A 15,203-nucleotide genomic window follows, 5' to 3' on the forward strand; every position below is an offset into this window, starting at 1 on the left:
CGCCTGTCGGAATAGACACTTATTGGTGTTCCAAGGGTGCACTGATGAACTAGCACGTGCCGTCTCCACTTGGTAGAATTTGCAGCTGGCGGCTGGGGTCTTAGCAACAATTGACAGCGATCTGCGTGCTTGGCTACGCACGTGTTTCCGTTCTTCTACGGATGGTGGAAGGCTCTGAGGGGCTCCCGAGCTGCCACGAGGGGCGTCGAACTCAGTGTCGTGCTGGGCATCGCATTTGTCTGCCTATAAGCAGGCTCCTCTGGTTGAGGAGACTCTCTCCGCATCGACAACGCAGGCATCGCTGCGGGCTGAGTGCTCGAACCCCAGAGGCCCTTCTACGGGGTCTGCCGGGGGCTGCAGGACTCTGCCATATCCGCGAATGCGCTCGCCTGCACAGGGACGCGCTTTTCGCTAGACGACAGGAATGAAGAAAAGGCAAGAAAAAGAAATTGAGCGGGATTCCAGTGGTGCGGCGCCACCGCAAAACTCCAAAGAGTGGGGAGCAGCTGAATCTAGCACCTGCTGCACGACTGAGGCTGTCGGCGCGCAACGTCGGCGCAAGGCTCCAGACACTCCGTCGCCTCGAGCAGTCCAAAGATTCTGTCGACTTCCAGCAGCGCATCTGCGAGGAGCAACTTGCCCCGAACGGTCGCGCCGGCCGCCACTTGATGAGACAGATACAGCGCGCGCTGCATCTTGGCCTTCTCGCTCGAGAAGTCCTCCGCCGCGTTCATCCTGCTTGTCGTCTCTCCCTGCTCCGCAGGCGCCTCGCTCGTCGCAGGCGCGTCGGGCTCGGCTGGGCGCTTCTCAAACGCGGGCGAGGAGGCAGCAGCGCCGGCCGCCGGCAGAGGCCTGCGCTGCGTGGCACACCGCGCAACTTCGTGGACGAACTCGAGCCAGTCATGGAGCAGCGGAAGCCGATGAAAAAGAAGAAAAGCTGAGAGCGCATCTGCCGCACATGCCAGACTTCCTTCCTCCTCTGTGCGCCCAACCTTCTTCGCGTCTCGTTCTTCAAACGGCCTCATGCTCTTGCCTCCCTGCCACCTGTGAGTCCCTGCAGCCCAGGCGCCGTACGCTGCGCTTCCGCGAGGCGAAGGCGAGGCGCTGGCGCCCAGGCGAGCGCTCGACAAGTGAAGCGACGCAAGGCCTGCGGCGGCGTAGTACGTGACGCAGAGTTCGAAAAGAAGGGAAACGGCATCTATTCGAACGTCCGTGCGTGGCGCCCTGCCCGCGGGGCGCCCTCGCGGGATGCACGGACTCGCGGCGGAGCTGCTTGGAGGCGCCGTGCGCGCCCTCGGCTCCGGCCTGGCCATGGAGGCGGCAAAGCGAGGCGAACAAGCAGCCGCCAGGAGGAGCGATGACGGGAGCGGCGTGAGCGAGAGGCGGCGTGTGTTGCCCTCCACGACATCTCCAGTGGAAGCAAAAAGGAGTGGAGAAAAATGCGACGAAGCCGCAGAAACAGACTCCAGGGCTGCGCGCCGGAAAAAATCCTGCATGCGGCGAAGTGCGAGCGCTGCCAGGACGTCGCGCGGCGACGGAAGGTGCCTCAACGCGGAGACTGCAGAAGGTAGTCCCGCGCTTGCTGCCGCCGTGTCAAAAAAAACTCTCGTCCGGCAGTCCCCTTCGGATCCGCGATCCGCGTCATCGTACTCTCGATTGGAGAGCAGGCGCCGCAGGGGCGCGAGCGAGACAGGAGCCGCCGCGCCCGCGTGCGCGGGCTCGCCCTCGAGGAGACAGTTTGAACAAAAAGGCGCCGAAGAGGACGCATCGCGCGCAGGCGAGCCCGATGACAACCTGGGCAACGCAGCTATTTCCCTGCGATGCGCATACTCTCGCTCGTCTTCGGTTGATGACGGCGAGAAGCCGGCAGGGAGCGCGTCGGCGCCTGGTGGAGTGCCTCGACTGCTGTCGCTGCTTCCCAGGCGCTTGGGACGCGGCGATGGAGAATGAGAACGACAGAGAGAAACGGCGTTTGCACTCAGACTGTCCTGCCACACGCGCAGCATCGCCTCGTCTCTCTCTTCTCGGCTTCGCTCCAGTTCCCCCTGAAACCAGCGCGAAAGGCGTCGTCGCAGCCAAGCGCCCTCCGCCGCATCTCCCGGCTCCCCGGTGTGCGTTTCGCAGTCTCTGTTGGCACGCACAGCTTCTGCGCGCTCAGCGACATTCACCTGAGGCAGTATTCGCTTGAGGGCCTCGCGAAGTGGAGTGCCCTCCCCGCCCAGCGACCGCGGGTCTTGGGCTCCAAAGCGTCTCTGCCTCGCGGTCGGAGGCACCGAACATCGAGCCGCCGCCGCGCCCGAAGTGTCTCGGCCCGCTACAGCTTTTGAGAGATTCTCGTCGTTTCCCTCTTCTCGCTGCCACGCCTCCAGCGACTCCACGTGCGCACGCAGCTGCTCGCCGACTGCGGCGGCGTAGGCGGAGGCGAGCGCCGCAGACGCGCGCGGGGGCTTTACGGGCTCGGCGGTGAGACCGGAGCGGAGGCACGCGTGCGCGGGCAGAAAAGATCTGCGGGTTCTGCGTGCAGTCTGCTGGATTTCGCAGGAGACCGGCCGCCCACGGTAGGGGACTGCCGAGTCGCGCCGCTGCACGAAAAACCCGCCCAGGTGAAGCAGCCGCGCGAAAAGCGACGGCGCAGCGGGCGCGTCCTCCGCCGCACCCTCCGCCGGCATGCGGAGTCGCGGCTCGCGCCGAAGGACCAGCGGCGCGTACCGGTCGCTGGTGACGTGGAGCTGCAGGATCCGCCTGGGCGAGGGCAGCCATCCCGGCAGCCATAGGTCGACTCGCTTCACCTCCGCACGCCTCCTTTCGCGCACAGCCTCCGCGTCTTCGGCCTCGTCTGGAGTGCCCGCGCGCCGCACGAGGAGCGAGACAGGCAGCGCCACGCGCTGACCCGCGTCGGCGTCGATCGCCGCGAGGTGTCTCGGCTCAGTCGCCAGCACCCAGAGGTGCCTCGCCGCCTGCAGGTGGGCGCTCTGGTCGGCGGGGTCGCTCGGCGGCCTGACCGGGAAAAGCGCCATCACGAGGACCGCAGTCGCAAAGAAGGAATTTTCCTCGAAGCTGCGCCGCCCGCCAGCCATACAGACGAACCCGATCGCCTGGTGAAGCAGCAGAAGCGCCCCGTACTGCGCGTCTGCTTCGTTCTCCTCGGCCGCCCGGGCACACGCCGCCGCAGTCTCCGCCGCCGCCGTCGCGCTCGCGGTGTCCTCGCTGGCCAAGCCCGCCGCCGCGGCGGCCGCCACGACCGCCGCCGCCGCCGCGACCGCGGTCGCGCCTCCAACGGTCTCTGGGCGCGGGCGCGAGAGCCGGAGCTGGCGCTCGGCGAAGAGTGCGGAGAGGACTTCGTCGTCGCAGGATCCCGCCGCCACACAGGCCAGCGCCAGGCAGCAGACAAGCGCACAGAGATCGCGCGCCTCCTCGTCAACATGGGCCGCGGTCGCGGCGAACGCGGCGGCGGGCGACCCCGGAGCCGGTAGCGGCAGCGAGAAGCGCGACGGCAGCGACAGAAAAAGGGCGCTCTGCGACGGCGAGAGAAGGTTCGCGCAAGAGAGCGGCGCGGGAAAGGGGGGGAACGGAGACTGGGCGCCGGCCGACGACGCCGAAGACGGCAGGCGCGACGGAGCCTCTGCGGTCCCCGAGGAGTCCCTGGAGACGTCGCCTGTCTCCACCGGCGCATATTCCGGCTCGAAGCCGCCTCGACTGTCTCCTGCTTCTTGCAGTCCTGCCGCCTCCTCGGCCCCCGTCCGCCGCCCGTCGCGCCGGTCTCCGCGCCCGCAGGCCTCGCGCTTGCCGCGGCGCCCGCGGGCCGCCGACGGCGGACGCCCGAAGCCAGGGCCGCGCAGGTAGTGCAGGTAGCGCAGCAGCAGGTGGATGCAGCGGCGGCTGCGGGTGCCCGCGTAGCGCAGCCCGAGAGCCCACAGGGCGCCAGCCAGCGCATGCGCGCGGTACTTGGCGGCCGCGGCAAACGGGAAGCTGAGCGGCGCGGCGGAGCAGGAGCAGCAGGAGGGCGCGGCGGAGCACGCGGATGCCGATGAGCCAGCAGAGGACGCGGGCGAGCGAGGCGCGCCCGCCGACGCCTGCGACCGCGGAGAGGGCGGTGGAGACGCGCCCGCAGAGTCGGCGGGCGAGGAGCGTGCGACTGGCAAAATCCGTAGCGTGGCAGGGCAGACGACGCGGCGGAAGGGAAGCGGGTTGCGCTGGGATTCGGAAAAGTCCGAGGGCAGCAGCCGCAGGAGCGGCGGAATCTGCGCCGCCACCCAACGGTGCGACGGCGTGATAGCCGACCAAAAAATGAGCGCGCGTGCCAGCACCTGCAAAACCAGAAACACAGACACAAACGAGGAGAAAAAGTATACGAGGTGAGTGGCGCAGGGCGCTGGTGTGAACGCCTTTCAAGAAAGGGAACGCCACTCGCGCCTCGCACAGGCGGACGCCAAACAACTTGGACTCCAAGATGTGGGGACGACACTAAAGCTAAAAGCTGCTGTGAGTCGCGGAGAACCCAAGGGCGGCGACCCGATATCAGCCGCTGCAGACGAAGCTCATGCGAGACCGAAGGACTCAGACCTCTCCTGCGCAAAACAGCGCATCGAACAACGCCGCTGCAGACGCCAGAGGGCTACGGGCGGGGCCAGATATCACATACCAGCACAAACGCGTATACATATATATATGCATATGGATGGATATGTACGAATATGAGTATGTTGGATATATATATATATATATATATATATATATTGGCGCCGAATTACGGCACGCCTGCCGCAGGAGGTACGCACCTTGCAGAGAAGGACGTGAGGGAGGAGATCCATTAGCTGGTCAGCGGAGTTGGGCAGTATGAGGCCGCGGCGCACTTGATCGTTTTCGCTGTCGAGGAAGGCGAGGCCGAGGGCGAGCGCCGCAGGCGCAGAGACCTCGCTGGCGTTGAGGCAGCCCCAGTGGAGGTTGCTGCGGTGTGCGTGGCTCGCGAACGAGAAAGCGTTCTCCTCGCCTTCTTGCTCAAACAGGAAGGCAAACCGTGCACCGTCCTCGTCCGGCTCGCTGCCCCCCCTGGTGGCGCAGTCGCCTCTTCGTCGTGTGGGGTGCCGTCGCGGGACAACTCCTCGCAAGCCTCCGCAGGGGGGAAGCCACGGGAGGTCGCGGTCGCCGCGACTGACGCGTGAGGTGGTGCATGCGATGCTGTCCACGACTCCTGTAGAAGCGGCAGGCGACTCGCCGGCCCCACGTGGCGAGGGCCTGAGACCCCTGAGACCCCGGAGGCGAAGAGAGAAAACCGCGCAGCCGCGCGCAGGGGGCCCCTGCGCAAGGCGCCCTTCAGCGGCTCGCGGTAGAACGACCCCCACGGGCGCGACGTGTTCAAGTTCGCGAGTGTGATCAACTCCCTCCAGAAGAGAGACAGCTCGTCCTCCTCTTGCTTCTCTCCATCCCGGCCGCAGCTCTCGCGGTCGCTTCGCGCCTCGCCGACGCCTCCGCCGCGGGGGGCCGCCCGTCTGGAGGCCCCGGCGCGCGCAGCGCCTGCTGCTCCATCGCGCCCTGCTCCTTCCCGCGCTTCGCCCGCGCCTGCGTGGCGCGCCTGCGCGAGGCTCGGCGCCTCCCGCGAGGCCCTGGGCTTGTCGGCGCCCTCTTCGCCCTGAAGCCTTCGGCTGCGTCGCAGGCCACGCCCTCCGTCCAGGCGACCGCGGCGCCGGTGACCGAGCCACACCACGCCGAGGCTCCAGGCGGCGGAGAGCGCACAGGCGTCGCGGTCGAGGCCCTGTTTGTCGGCGAGGAGACACGGCGACCGCAGCAGATGGTGCAGCAGCGTGGCGGACATGCCGCGGCTTTGGCTGCGGGCGAAGACGAGCCCGAGGGCGACGAGGGCCGCGCACTGCGGTGCGGGGTGCATCTCCGTCTCGATGAACTGTCCCGTGAGCGCGTAGGGCAGGTGCGCCGCGCACAGCTGCAGCAGCGCCTGCGACCTCGAGCCCACGGCGCTGCCCGCCAGGCCCAGCAGAAGCCCCGTCTGCACCGTCTCGCGGTCGAACGCGTCCCAGAGGAGCCGCAGCGAGAGCGTCTGCAGCTCTTCCTTGCGCGCGCCGCCTGCGACGCGGAAGAAACCACACAGCCCCAGCGCCAGCACTAGGCCGCCGAACTCGTGCGGTCCGTAGGCCTCCGCGTGGCGGCGCAGGAACGCGGCGAGCTGCTCGTTGTGAGAAAGCGAGTCGCGCTTGCAGCGCTTCGCCTCGCGCTCAAAGGCGGCGGCCGCGGGGGCCGCCGCTGCGGACGACGGGCGAATCCACGGGAAGAGGTGAGCCCAAAGACCGTCGCGGCTCGCCGCATCGGCCCGCCTCTCGTCTCCGTCCCTCGAGCGCCGCCGCTTGCCGTCTCGGCGTCCCGCGCCGCGCCCAAACTCGGGCGAGTTGCGAGAGGCGAACCCCTGCGATGCCACCCCGCCCCCAGCGCTGGCTGCCGAAGCCTTCGTGGCGTCCGTCCCCCGCAGTCCCCGCCCTTCGGCGCTCGTCTCTCCCTCGCGGCTCGGGCTCCAACTCGCCGCCGCCTCCGCACCGCCGCCCGCAGGCGATCGGTGCCGGCGTCTGTGGCTCGTCGGCGTCGCGCGAAGCGTCGCGGCGGGCTCGATGGAGATCGCGGCGGGCAGCAGCGCGAGGCCGGACGCGCAGCCGTTGTGGAACTGCGCCCACGCGTCTCCTTCGGGCGGCTGTCTCTGCGGATCTCGACTCACGAGCTGCGCCGGCAGCGGCACGAAGGTGAAGGGGGGAGGCGCTCGGCCCCCGCGTCTGCGCCGCTCGCCGGAGCGCCCGGGGGGCAGAGACAGGGCGGGAGCCACGGCGGCGGATGCGAAGAGACTCGTGCGGCGTGAGAGCGCGGCATCGCGCGTGAACGACGGCGACGACGCCAGTCGGGCGGCGGCCGCGCCTGGCGGACCGCGCCCGGCAGCTGAGAATCCAAAGAGAGACTCTTCTTCTGAGCTCGCTTGCGAGGCAGAGTCGTCCACGACGAGGAAGCGGCGCGGACGCTCGCCCCCTCTCGCACCTCGCCGGTCGCTTCCGGAGCCCCTGTCGAGCTCCGCCTCGTCGGCGTCGGCGGAACTCTCTTCGCCGTCCTTGGCGACGGCCGCGTAGGGCGCGAGGAGGACGCGGAGCTCGATCGGGGGCACGTCGAGGAGCGAGAGCGGCAGCAGCTCGCGGTCGCGGCCGTCGCGCGCGCCGCCCTCGAATCGCCCCAGCGCGCCCAGCGTGAGCGCCCCTCGCCCCACTGCCAGGGCCTGCTGGAGGGCTACGCCGCGGTCGCGACTCGCCAGCGCGAGGGCGGAGTCAAGCGGAGACAGCTTCTGCAGCAGCAGCGGGAGCGCACTGGCGCGCCCCTCGTCCTCGCTCCCCGCAGCGCGCCCGCTGTGTCGCGCAGTCGAGGCCGGGAGTCGCGGCGAGGAGATGCCGCCGAGCGACGACGCGAGGGGCGACGCCAGAAACGACGCAGAGACTGCGTTTTGCGGCGGCGGCACCAAGTGCTGCGCGGCGGGCGCCAGCAGCGCGTGGCTCTCCCCGATCGTGTCCAGGACGTCGGCGGCCTGCGGCGAGAGGCGCGAGACAACGACGCGCAGCGACGAGGTGTCAAGCGCAGACGCGACAAGCAGCAGGCGCGCGCGGAGCTCCGGGCGCGCGGCCGCCCACGCGCTCATGTTGGGCGCGACGCCGCCCCAGCGCGTCAGCACGCCGGACTCTCCCGAGGTCGAGGACAGCGACGACGGAAGTGGCGACACAGGGGGCGAGGCCTCTGCAGAGACCTCGCGCGGCGCCAGCCAGAAGAAGCCGCTCGTCCGCGCCTGGCAGGAGGCCTCCAAGTGAACAAGCTCCTGCAGGTCGAGCGACGCACGCCACGGCGAAGGCGGTGAGGGCGCCAGAGGCGCCGCCGAAGGACGTGAAGGCAGCAGGGGCGAGGGAGACGTCGTGGAGGCCGCGGACGAAGCGAGGAGAAGAACTGCGTTGGCCGCGAAATCGCGACGACCCGCGAGCAACGCAGCGGTGACAAACAGATCTCCCTCCTCCTCGCTCTCCTCTGCGGCATCGTTGCCTGCCTGACCATCACGCACCAGCCGCCGCGCGCCCAGCACGTCCGCAGCGGCTCCAGCGAGAAAGGCCAGCGCCTCGCGCAGCGCGCTCTGCGCAACGGGCTGCAGATGGACGAGGTTGCGCGCCGCGCGAGGCGTCTTCCGAAGGAGGGCGCCGACGATGCGCCAGGCTTCGCGCGTGCGCTGCAGCGTCTCGCAGTCGGCCGCCGCGGACGGCGCGGAAGACCGCGCACGGCGCCCCACAGGCGCAGAGGCATCCGATCCGGCACAGAGAGAATGAAGCGCGGAGGCCAGGGAACCTCCTGCGGCGGACGAGCGCGATGGGGCGAGCTCGGAAGACGGCGAGAGAGAGCCGCAGCTTCGCCGAGCTTCGATGCTTCGGAAGTCGAAGTGCAGGCCGACCTCTGCAGATGAGAGCGGCAGGGAGCAGAGACCGGCGCCGTGCGCACCTTCGCGCTCTGCGAAGAATTCCCCCCTGTCGCAGGGAGATGGGAAAACCGAATACGCGGAAACACCTCCATCGAAACCTGCTCCACCAACTTTGCCTGTGGCGGCAAATCGTCGCCTCTGCAGCTGAAAGAGCTGCTGCCTCGCCTGCGCGCGGACGTCTCGCTCGGCATTCTCCTTCTCCAGCGAAAGTGGGCAGACTGATGAACTGACCTGCGCGCCCCTGACGCGACCGGCGCCGTCGCCGCTGACTGTCCCGCCCTCGCCTCCCTGCCCGTCTCCGCGCCCGCGCGCCCCGGGCGAGAGGATGCGTGTCTCCTCTGCGGAGACAGTCTCCGGCGCCGTCGCGCCCTGGCGGCGCTGACGCTCAAGGCGTGCCAGCGCGGCAACAAGCCTCCGGCCTGGGCGGCAGGCAGCGGCGGCCCGCTCTCCCGCCGGGGAAGCAGAAGAAGTGGAAGAGAAAGGAGGCAACGAAACGGCAGCAAAGGGGGAGCGAAGTGAACTCGGCGCGCCTGAGCTGCTCTGCTTCTCCTTCTCGCCGGCATTCGACCCCTCGGCCGCCGCCGGAGGCGTCAAAGCAAACCGACGCTCGAGCGAATGATACACGGAAGGCAGGGCTTTCCACCTTCGGATGTTCTCCAGCGCCGCGGCTCCTCGAAGCTCTTCTTCTGCGCCGTCTGCATCGCCTCGCACCTCAAGCGCCTCGTCGACCTCGCATTCCAACTGCCCGCCTCCGCTGTCTCCTATGTCTCCGCTGTCCCTTTCGCAAGCCTCCATGCGTGCTTCTGCAACCAGTTTGGCGCCGCTTTCGCTTCCCGCCTGCGCGGTTTCTGCGCGCGGGTGAGAGGGGATCCACGCGCCCGTCACGCCCTCGTTCGCCGTCGCCTCCCTCTCAGGCAGCGCGCCGAGCAACGCATCGAGGCGCCGCGCCTCCGCCGCGGAGAGCCGCGCCGCGTAGACTGCGAAGAAGCGCGGCAGGCGAAGCAGACGAGCGAGCAGCAGCAGGAGCCTGGCTAGAGGCCGCTGGACGACGGCCTCCGCCGCACGCAGCAGCGACGCGTCTTCGAGCAGCGCATGCAGACTCAAAAAAATCTGAGGCAGATGCGGCCTCAGGCCGAAGGAAGGCACTGCCGCCAGAAGCGCCTCACGAGGCGACCCCCCGCCCTCGCACAAGCGCGGAATGGACCCCACAGCGCCCGACGAAGAAGCTTCCAAAGGCGGACGCTGAGACGCAGATTGCGAGGAGAGCGCGGGATTCGTTTCGTCTGCATTCGAGATGCAGTCGAATTCTTCGGTTTCGTCCTCCAGCGCATCCTTGACCAGAGGTCCTAGGAAGGGGTCTGCGTCGAAGGCGTGGAGCGCGGCGTCTGCGCGTGAGGCGGGTGGCGTCCCCGCGCCCTCTGCCGCCCCTCGAGCGCCGTCGGCCTTCTCTTCAGCCTCAGCGGCTCCTGCCGTTGCATCGGCGCGTGTGTGGGTCGCGCGCAGCAGCTCTCCCAGGAGGCGCTGAGTCGCGCGCCTCACGAGCTCGCGCCGTGTGCAGGCAGATGAGCACGCGAACGGGGAAGGCAGGAAGGAGCACGCCTCCGCCTCCTCTTCCCTCTTGTCCCGCGGGCATCGAGCCCCTGCGCCCGGCGTCGCGTCCGCCTCTGTCGCCTCGACGCGGAGATCCGCAGCGTGCACGACGGGGATAAACGGCTGGTGTGCGTCGCGTTCGCTTCCTCCTCGTGATCTCTCCTCTTCGCAGGGGCCGCGCTCCCGCGGCAGAGAAGCAGCATGGGCGCTGCGTCCCCCCCACACTGCGTCTGCGGTACCTGCTTCATCTTCTCTGTTTCGCTCGCCTTCTCGCAGGCCGCTCGCGACCGCCTGCGCCGCGGCTAGCGCCGCGCCAAGCGACAGAGCGACAAGACCGTCGCTACAGCAAGCAGCGCCCGGCGCGGAAGCGGCAGGAGTGGCGGGCGCAGAGGAGGCAGCGAGGCGCCGAGCTGCGGAGATGGGCGCGGAAAAAAAGTCTCTTGAATGCTTGAGAGGGAATCGCGTCGCCTCCGCGAGGAGGACGAGACAAAAGGCCGTCCACTCACGCTCTCGGTCCGGCGTCTCAGACGCCGCGAGGGCCCTACAGAGCCCCCTGAGGCGAGTCGGCGCAGTCGGGCAAGCCGCAGGAAATTCCAACGATGAGGAAGAGAACGAAGACGCCTCCGCAGGGGAGCCAAACTCCCATGCGACCGCTGGGGTCACCCGCAGTCGCACGGCCTCTGCCGCGTGCGTCATCGTCCTCTCCCTCGCGTCTCGCCGTTCGGCCGCAAGCCCTGCGGAAGCGCGCGGATTCAACACCCAGCGGAAAAGCGACCTGAGGAGGCGCAGCGCGGCGCTCGGCGGAAGCGTGGGAAGCAGAAGCGAAATGACGAGGCGCAGAAGCGGATGCGAGGGAGTCACCTGCAGCGCGCAGCGATACGTTGACAGGGCAGCGAAGCCGCCAGAGGAGGTAAAGGCCGCAGCAGCCCCGAGAGCTGCCGGCGCACGCGGCGGAGAAGAAAACGCAGACAGGGACTGAGAAGGCGCGGGGCGAAGCGGAGCGAGCTGCAGAGAGAGAGGAGGAAGGGAAACACAGCGGAGATCTCGAAAATTGGCCGAAGACGAAAACCGAGAAACAGCTTGGTAACGCTGAGAGAACTGAGCTCCGCGCAGCCGTCGAGCGACTGCGGAGCTGCGCCGCTTCACTGAGGCAGGGCACATGCAGGCTTGCATGAACGCCGAGGGAGAAAAGCAGATCTCCCACTGCCAGAGAGGCCTCGCATTCCGCATCACTCGCCAGCTAAACTGCGACTGTCTTAGCATCGGCATACATGCAGGCCATTTTTATACTTCCATATTGCTTCCACGAATACCCTCAGAACCTCAATATATATGTATACGCCTATTTATGAAGATACGTGTACTCGCATGAAAACGTATACTCGTATATGTGTGCAGCTGGATTCACAAATGCAACTGTCCCTGAGTTAGCAAGCGTCTGCCCTCTATGCCCTGGAATGACGTCCCAGGACGCGGAGCATACCGCAGCCCACACTCTAGCTACACAGCCGGAATCTGAAAGATTTTTTAAAGTGTTTGGCTTTCAGCTTACAAACGTTAAGTTGAAGCGGTCTCCGACTGCATGCGCCACCGCCACGGGGAAGGGCCGCTGTGTCTCGCGCGCGACTTGCTCTGTCTCTCTGCGGCGCGCCTCCTGGGGCGAAGACGCACACGCCGGCGAGAGGGTCAGCGAGGAAGGCGGAGGAAGGAAAACGTGCAAAAACGAGAGAAGATACGCGCCTGCGTAAAGCCCCAGAAGGCCGCCGCGATGGAGGACTACCAGGTACGCTGGCAGCGACGTCGCGCGCAGAGATGTCGAAAGGCGAAGCGACTCAGGGGAAGCAGAAGAAGGCGTGCGAGGAGAGAGACGAGAGCGGGACGACGCGGCAAGGAGAGGAAACGCGAAGGACAGGGACGTGGTCCGTTCGCCGGCGTTTGTGTCCAAGAGGTGAAGCAGACGTGAAACACTAAGGGAGAGCGCAGATGACGAACTCGCCTCACTCTCGTCAGGCGTGACCGCGACGAACCCCACGACGTCCTTAACGCGTTCAATGGCGCAGGCCGCCAGCCGCAGACAACAGGAAGAAGACGAAGCCGGCGAACGAAGAGACGACCGAGGATAACAGGAGGGCGAGGAGGGAGAGAGGGAGGAAGACGTCGCGAGCGACGACGGCAGCGGAATCAGCGCAAGCGTTTCTGTGCGCTCATCCAGCACCACAAGTCGTAGGCGCGCCTGCCGCGAGCTGCGCGTCCCTGCCCAGGGATGCTTCTCTACTCGATTTCTGCGTCGTCCCTCGAGGCTCGGCGGCGCTGCAGCAGCCGCTGCATCCGATTGCGTTCGTGCGTCGCTCCGTCGTGGACTGCCGCGTGACGTCTCTGTTTTAAAAACGCCGCTTGCGCCTGCGACTGCCCTGCCGCCGCGGGATCCGCTCTGGTCTCCACAGGCCCTGCTGGCGGCGGGCAGCGAGGCGGGGAGAAGAAGAACTTGCGGCGGCGACGACGTGAGAAACGCAGGCAGCAATCCCGCGCTTCCGCGTCGAGACCTGTCCCCTCTCACGTCTCCGCTGTCCGCGTATCTGCAGTGATGTGTTCCCGTCTCTGGTGTTCTGCGTTCGGTTTCCTCCTCGGCGTCCATCGCTCCTTCTTCTTCGGGCGCGCGGAGGCCGTCCTCAGATTCTATTCTCGGGTCGCGTTCGAGGGGCTCTGCATCCCCCGGGAGTCGAAACGAGAAGAGCTGAAGCGCGTGCAACGAAGGAGCCGAAAGACGGAGACGTGCCTCAAGCTGCTCCGCGAAAGGCCGCGCCGCGAGGCGCCGCGCGGCGCGCGGCCCTCCGACCGCTAGTTGGGCGCGGAGACACCAGTCCCCTCCGCGGACGCCTTTGGCCACGCGCCCGAGAAGGAGACAGAGCACGCAGAACCTCGTCTCCGGGGCGTAGGCGAGGCACAGGGAGAGTCCTGGTACGCTCGAGACCCAAAGGACCTCCAGCGGCGGCCAAACTGTAGATGCCATCGAAGGCGAAGAAGGAAATGAAGACGAATTTGACTCAGACAAAGAAGGACATGGAGCAGAAGCGGCCGGGAGATTCAGAAAAGTTGACCAGGAGGAGGGAGCGCCTTCGAGGGGAGGTGCATCTTCCCTTTCGTCGCTTACTCGGTCGGGTTCCTGCATCTCTCCGTCTAAACCCGCGGCCGCAGCAGCGCGCGCTTCTTTCCCCGAATGATCGAGACTGTCGGCTGTACGTACACCAGGTCTGCGCCTCCCCGTGTCCCAACGGTCGGCGCCGCACGGGGCGCCGGCGCTCTGATCCCCGCTGGCGGGTGCCGCGCACTGATTCTTGGTGCGCCGAGGCGGCGCGCCTCCTTCGCGGTCGACTGAGGGCGAGGCCCTCGACGCGACGCAGCAGCGGCAGCACGTGAAGAGCAGCGGCCGCGGCTCGAGGCGCCCGCCGGGCGTCGTGACGCTGAACGCCACAAACGAACCGGCAGAGGGCGACGAGGAGAGCGAGGCCGCGGTGAGGCCAGAGGGCTGCGACGAGCCGCAAGAAAGAGCCTGAGCCTCGCGGTCGTCTGGCGGCCGCTGCTGCGCGAGAACGACAGCCCCGCTCTCTCCCTGCGGTGTACGTACACCCCAGAAGGTAGTGGGGACGTAGGGCAGCGGGACGCGGATGCTTCTGTCGAGGCTCGCCGAGTCGAGACCTGGCGAGCTCCGTCGGTGCTTCTCGCTAGGGAAGATTTCAAGGAGGCCGTGGCGCCCGTCCCGGTCTTCTTCCTGCAGCACCGCCACTGTCATCTCGCCTTCTCCCCACGCACGCCCCGCAGCCTCACCCGCTGCTGGCAGCCGCAGCGTATCCCCGCGCTCCGCGTCTTCCGCGGAGATGCTGAAGGCCACTGCGCATCCAAACGGCAGAAACGCAGCGTGGACAGGTCGCGCACGCGTGCGAAGCGCCCCAGAGGAGGCGAAAAACGGCGAAGACGCCACGACCGCGAGACCGCGGCGGATATGGAGCGCGAGTTCCGCGGCGAGGACGGGGCCGCCCTCGCGACCGTGCGCCGCCAAAATGTATCTAAAGGCGCTGGCTCTCTGCGACTCCCATGCGACTGCCGCGGCAAGCTGTCTGCGCACCTCTGCCGCGTCCGCCTGCAGAGACATCGAGGCGAGAAGCCGCGCGGAAGCGTGGGTGCCAGAGAGCAGGGCGAGCTGCGCCCGCTGGAGGCGCCGCGCGCACACGAGAGACACCCCCGGAAGACGCGTTCTCCCGCGTGGCGGGCTCTTCCCGAACGCCGCAGAGGCAGACTGCGGACAGCTGCTCCGCCCATGCGAGGCCTGAAGCGAAGCGAGCCGCGGCGGAATCTTCGCGCGCTGCCTGAGGAACTGAGCCAGGCACTCGGCGTCGGCGAACGCCACGTCAACCTCGCCCGCAGCCGCGCAGCGGGCACTGGGGGCGGCGACCTCCCGTCCGCTCAGCTGCGCCAAACGCGCGAGTGTCTCTCGTCCCGCAGGACGGAAAACGTCCTCAGAAACGACGCAGCAAGGGAAGCTGCCCTGCGCCGCGTCGGGCGCGGCCGCCGAAGCACCCGGCAAGACGCGCGAAGACGCACGCAGCAGCAACGGCGGAGAGAGTGGAGAGCCGAAGGAGACTGCGGGCTCGCGGTGCGCGTCTGGCGCCCACGGCCCACCTCGGCGAGGCGGCGCGCCCGTCATGGCGAAGCGCCTGGGGCCCGCAGAGAGCGAGTGTCCTGCCTCTTCTGCCGAAACTCATCTAGCTCTCTCCGCCGTCTTTCCGCTGTCCTGCGACTCTGCGCGGAGAGTCGCGTCGCGGCGAGACAGACAGAGAGCAAGAGGCCTCCCTCTGAGCTGTCAGCTCAGGCATGGCGCCGGCGTTTCTGAAATCGCCAGAAGGCAAAGTGAGGAGCGACGCGAGAGGAAAGGCGCGTCCCCCTGTTGGCTCATCGCCGAGAGGCCGGGAGAACGCCTCTTCATAGACGAGACACAACAGAAGGAGAAAGGAAGAAGAGGGGAACCGAGCGATCGCTGAACTCCCGCGCCCCGCCTGTGTCAAGGGTGGGAAAGAGCGAGCCGCGACGAGACTCAGCAGGGCAGACAAAATGAGCAGATCAG

At 67.7% G+C, this 15,203-nt stretch overlaps 1 protein-coding gene across 1 annotated transcript; it reads right to left on the reverse strand.

Moving 5' to 3' along the window:
• Positions 1 to 512: 512 nt before the first annotated feature.
• BESB_033650 (uncharacterized protein) lies at positions 513 to 14,786 on the reverse strand (the record flags this gene model as incomplete). The annotated part of the gene is made up of 3 exons (XM_029361951.1): positions 513 to 4,307; positions 5,024 to 11,089; positions 11,637 to 14,786. The coding sequence occupies 3 exons, from the start codon at positions 14,784 to 14,786 to the stop codon at positions 513 to 515; spliced, it is 13,011 nt and encodes a 4,336-aa protein (XP_029220916.1).
• Positions 14,787 to 15,203: the final 417 nt, after the last annotated feature.

This window comes from Besnoitia besnoiti, chromosome II, assembly GCF_002563875.1.
Source record: "Besnoitia besnoiti strain Bb-Ger1 chromosome II, whole genome shotgun sequence".
NCBI lineage: Eukaryota > Apicomplexa > Conoidasida > Eucoccidiorida > Sarcocystidae > Besnoitia > Besnoitia besnoiti.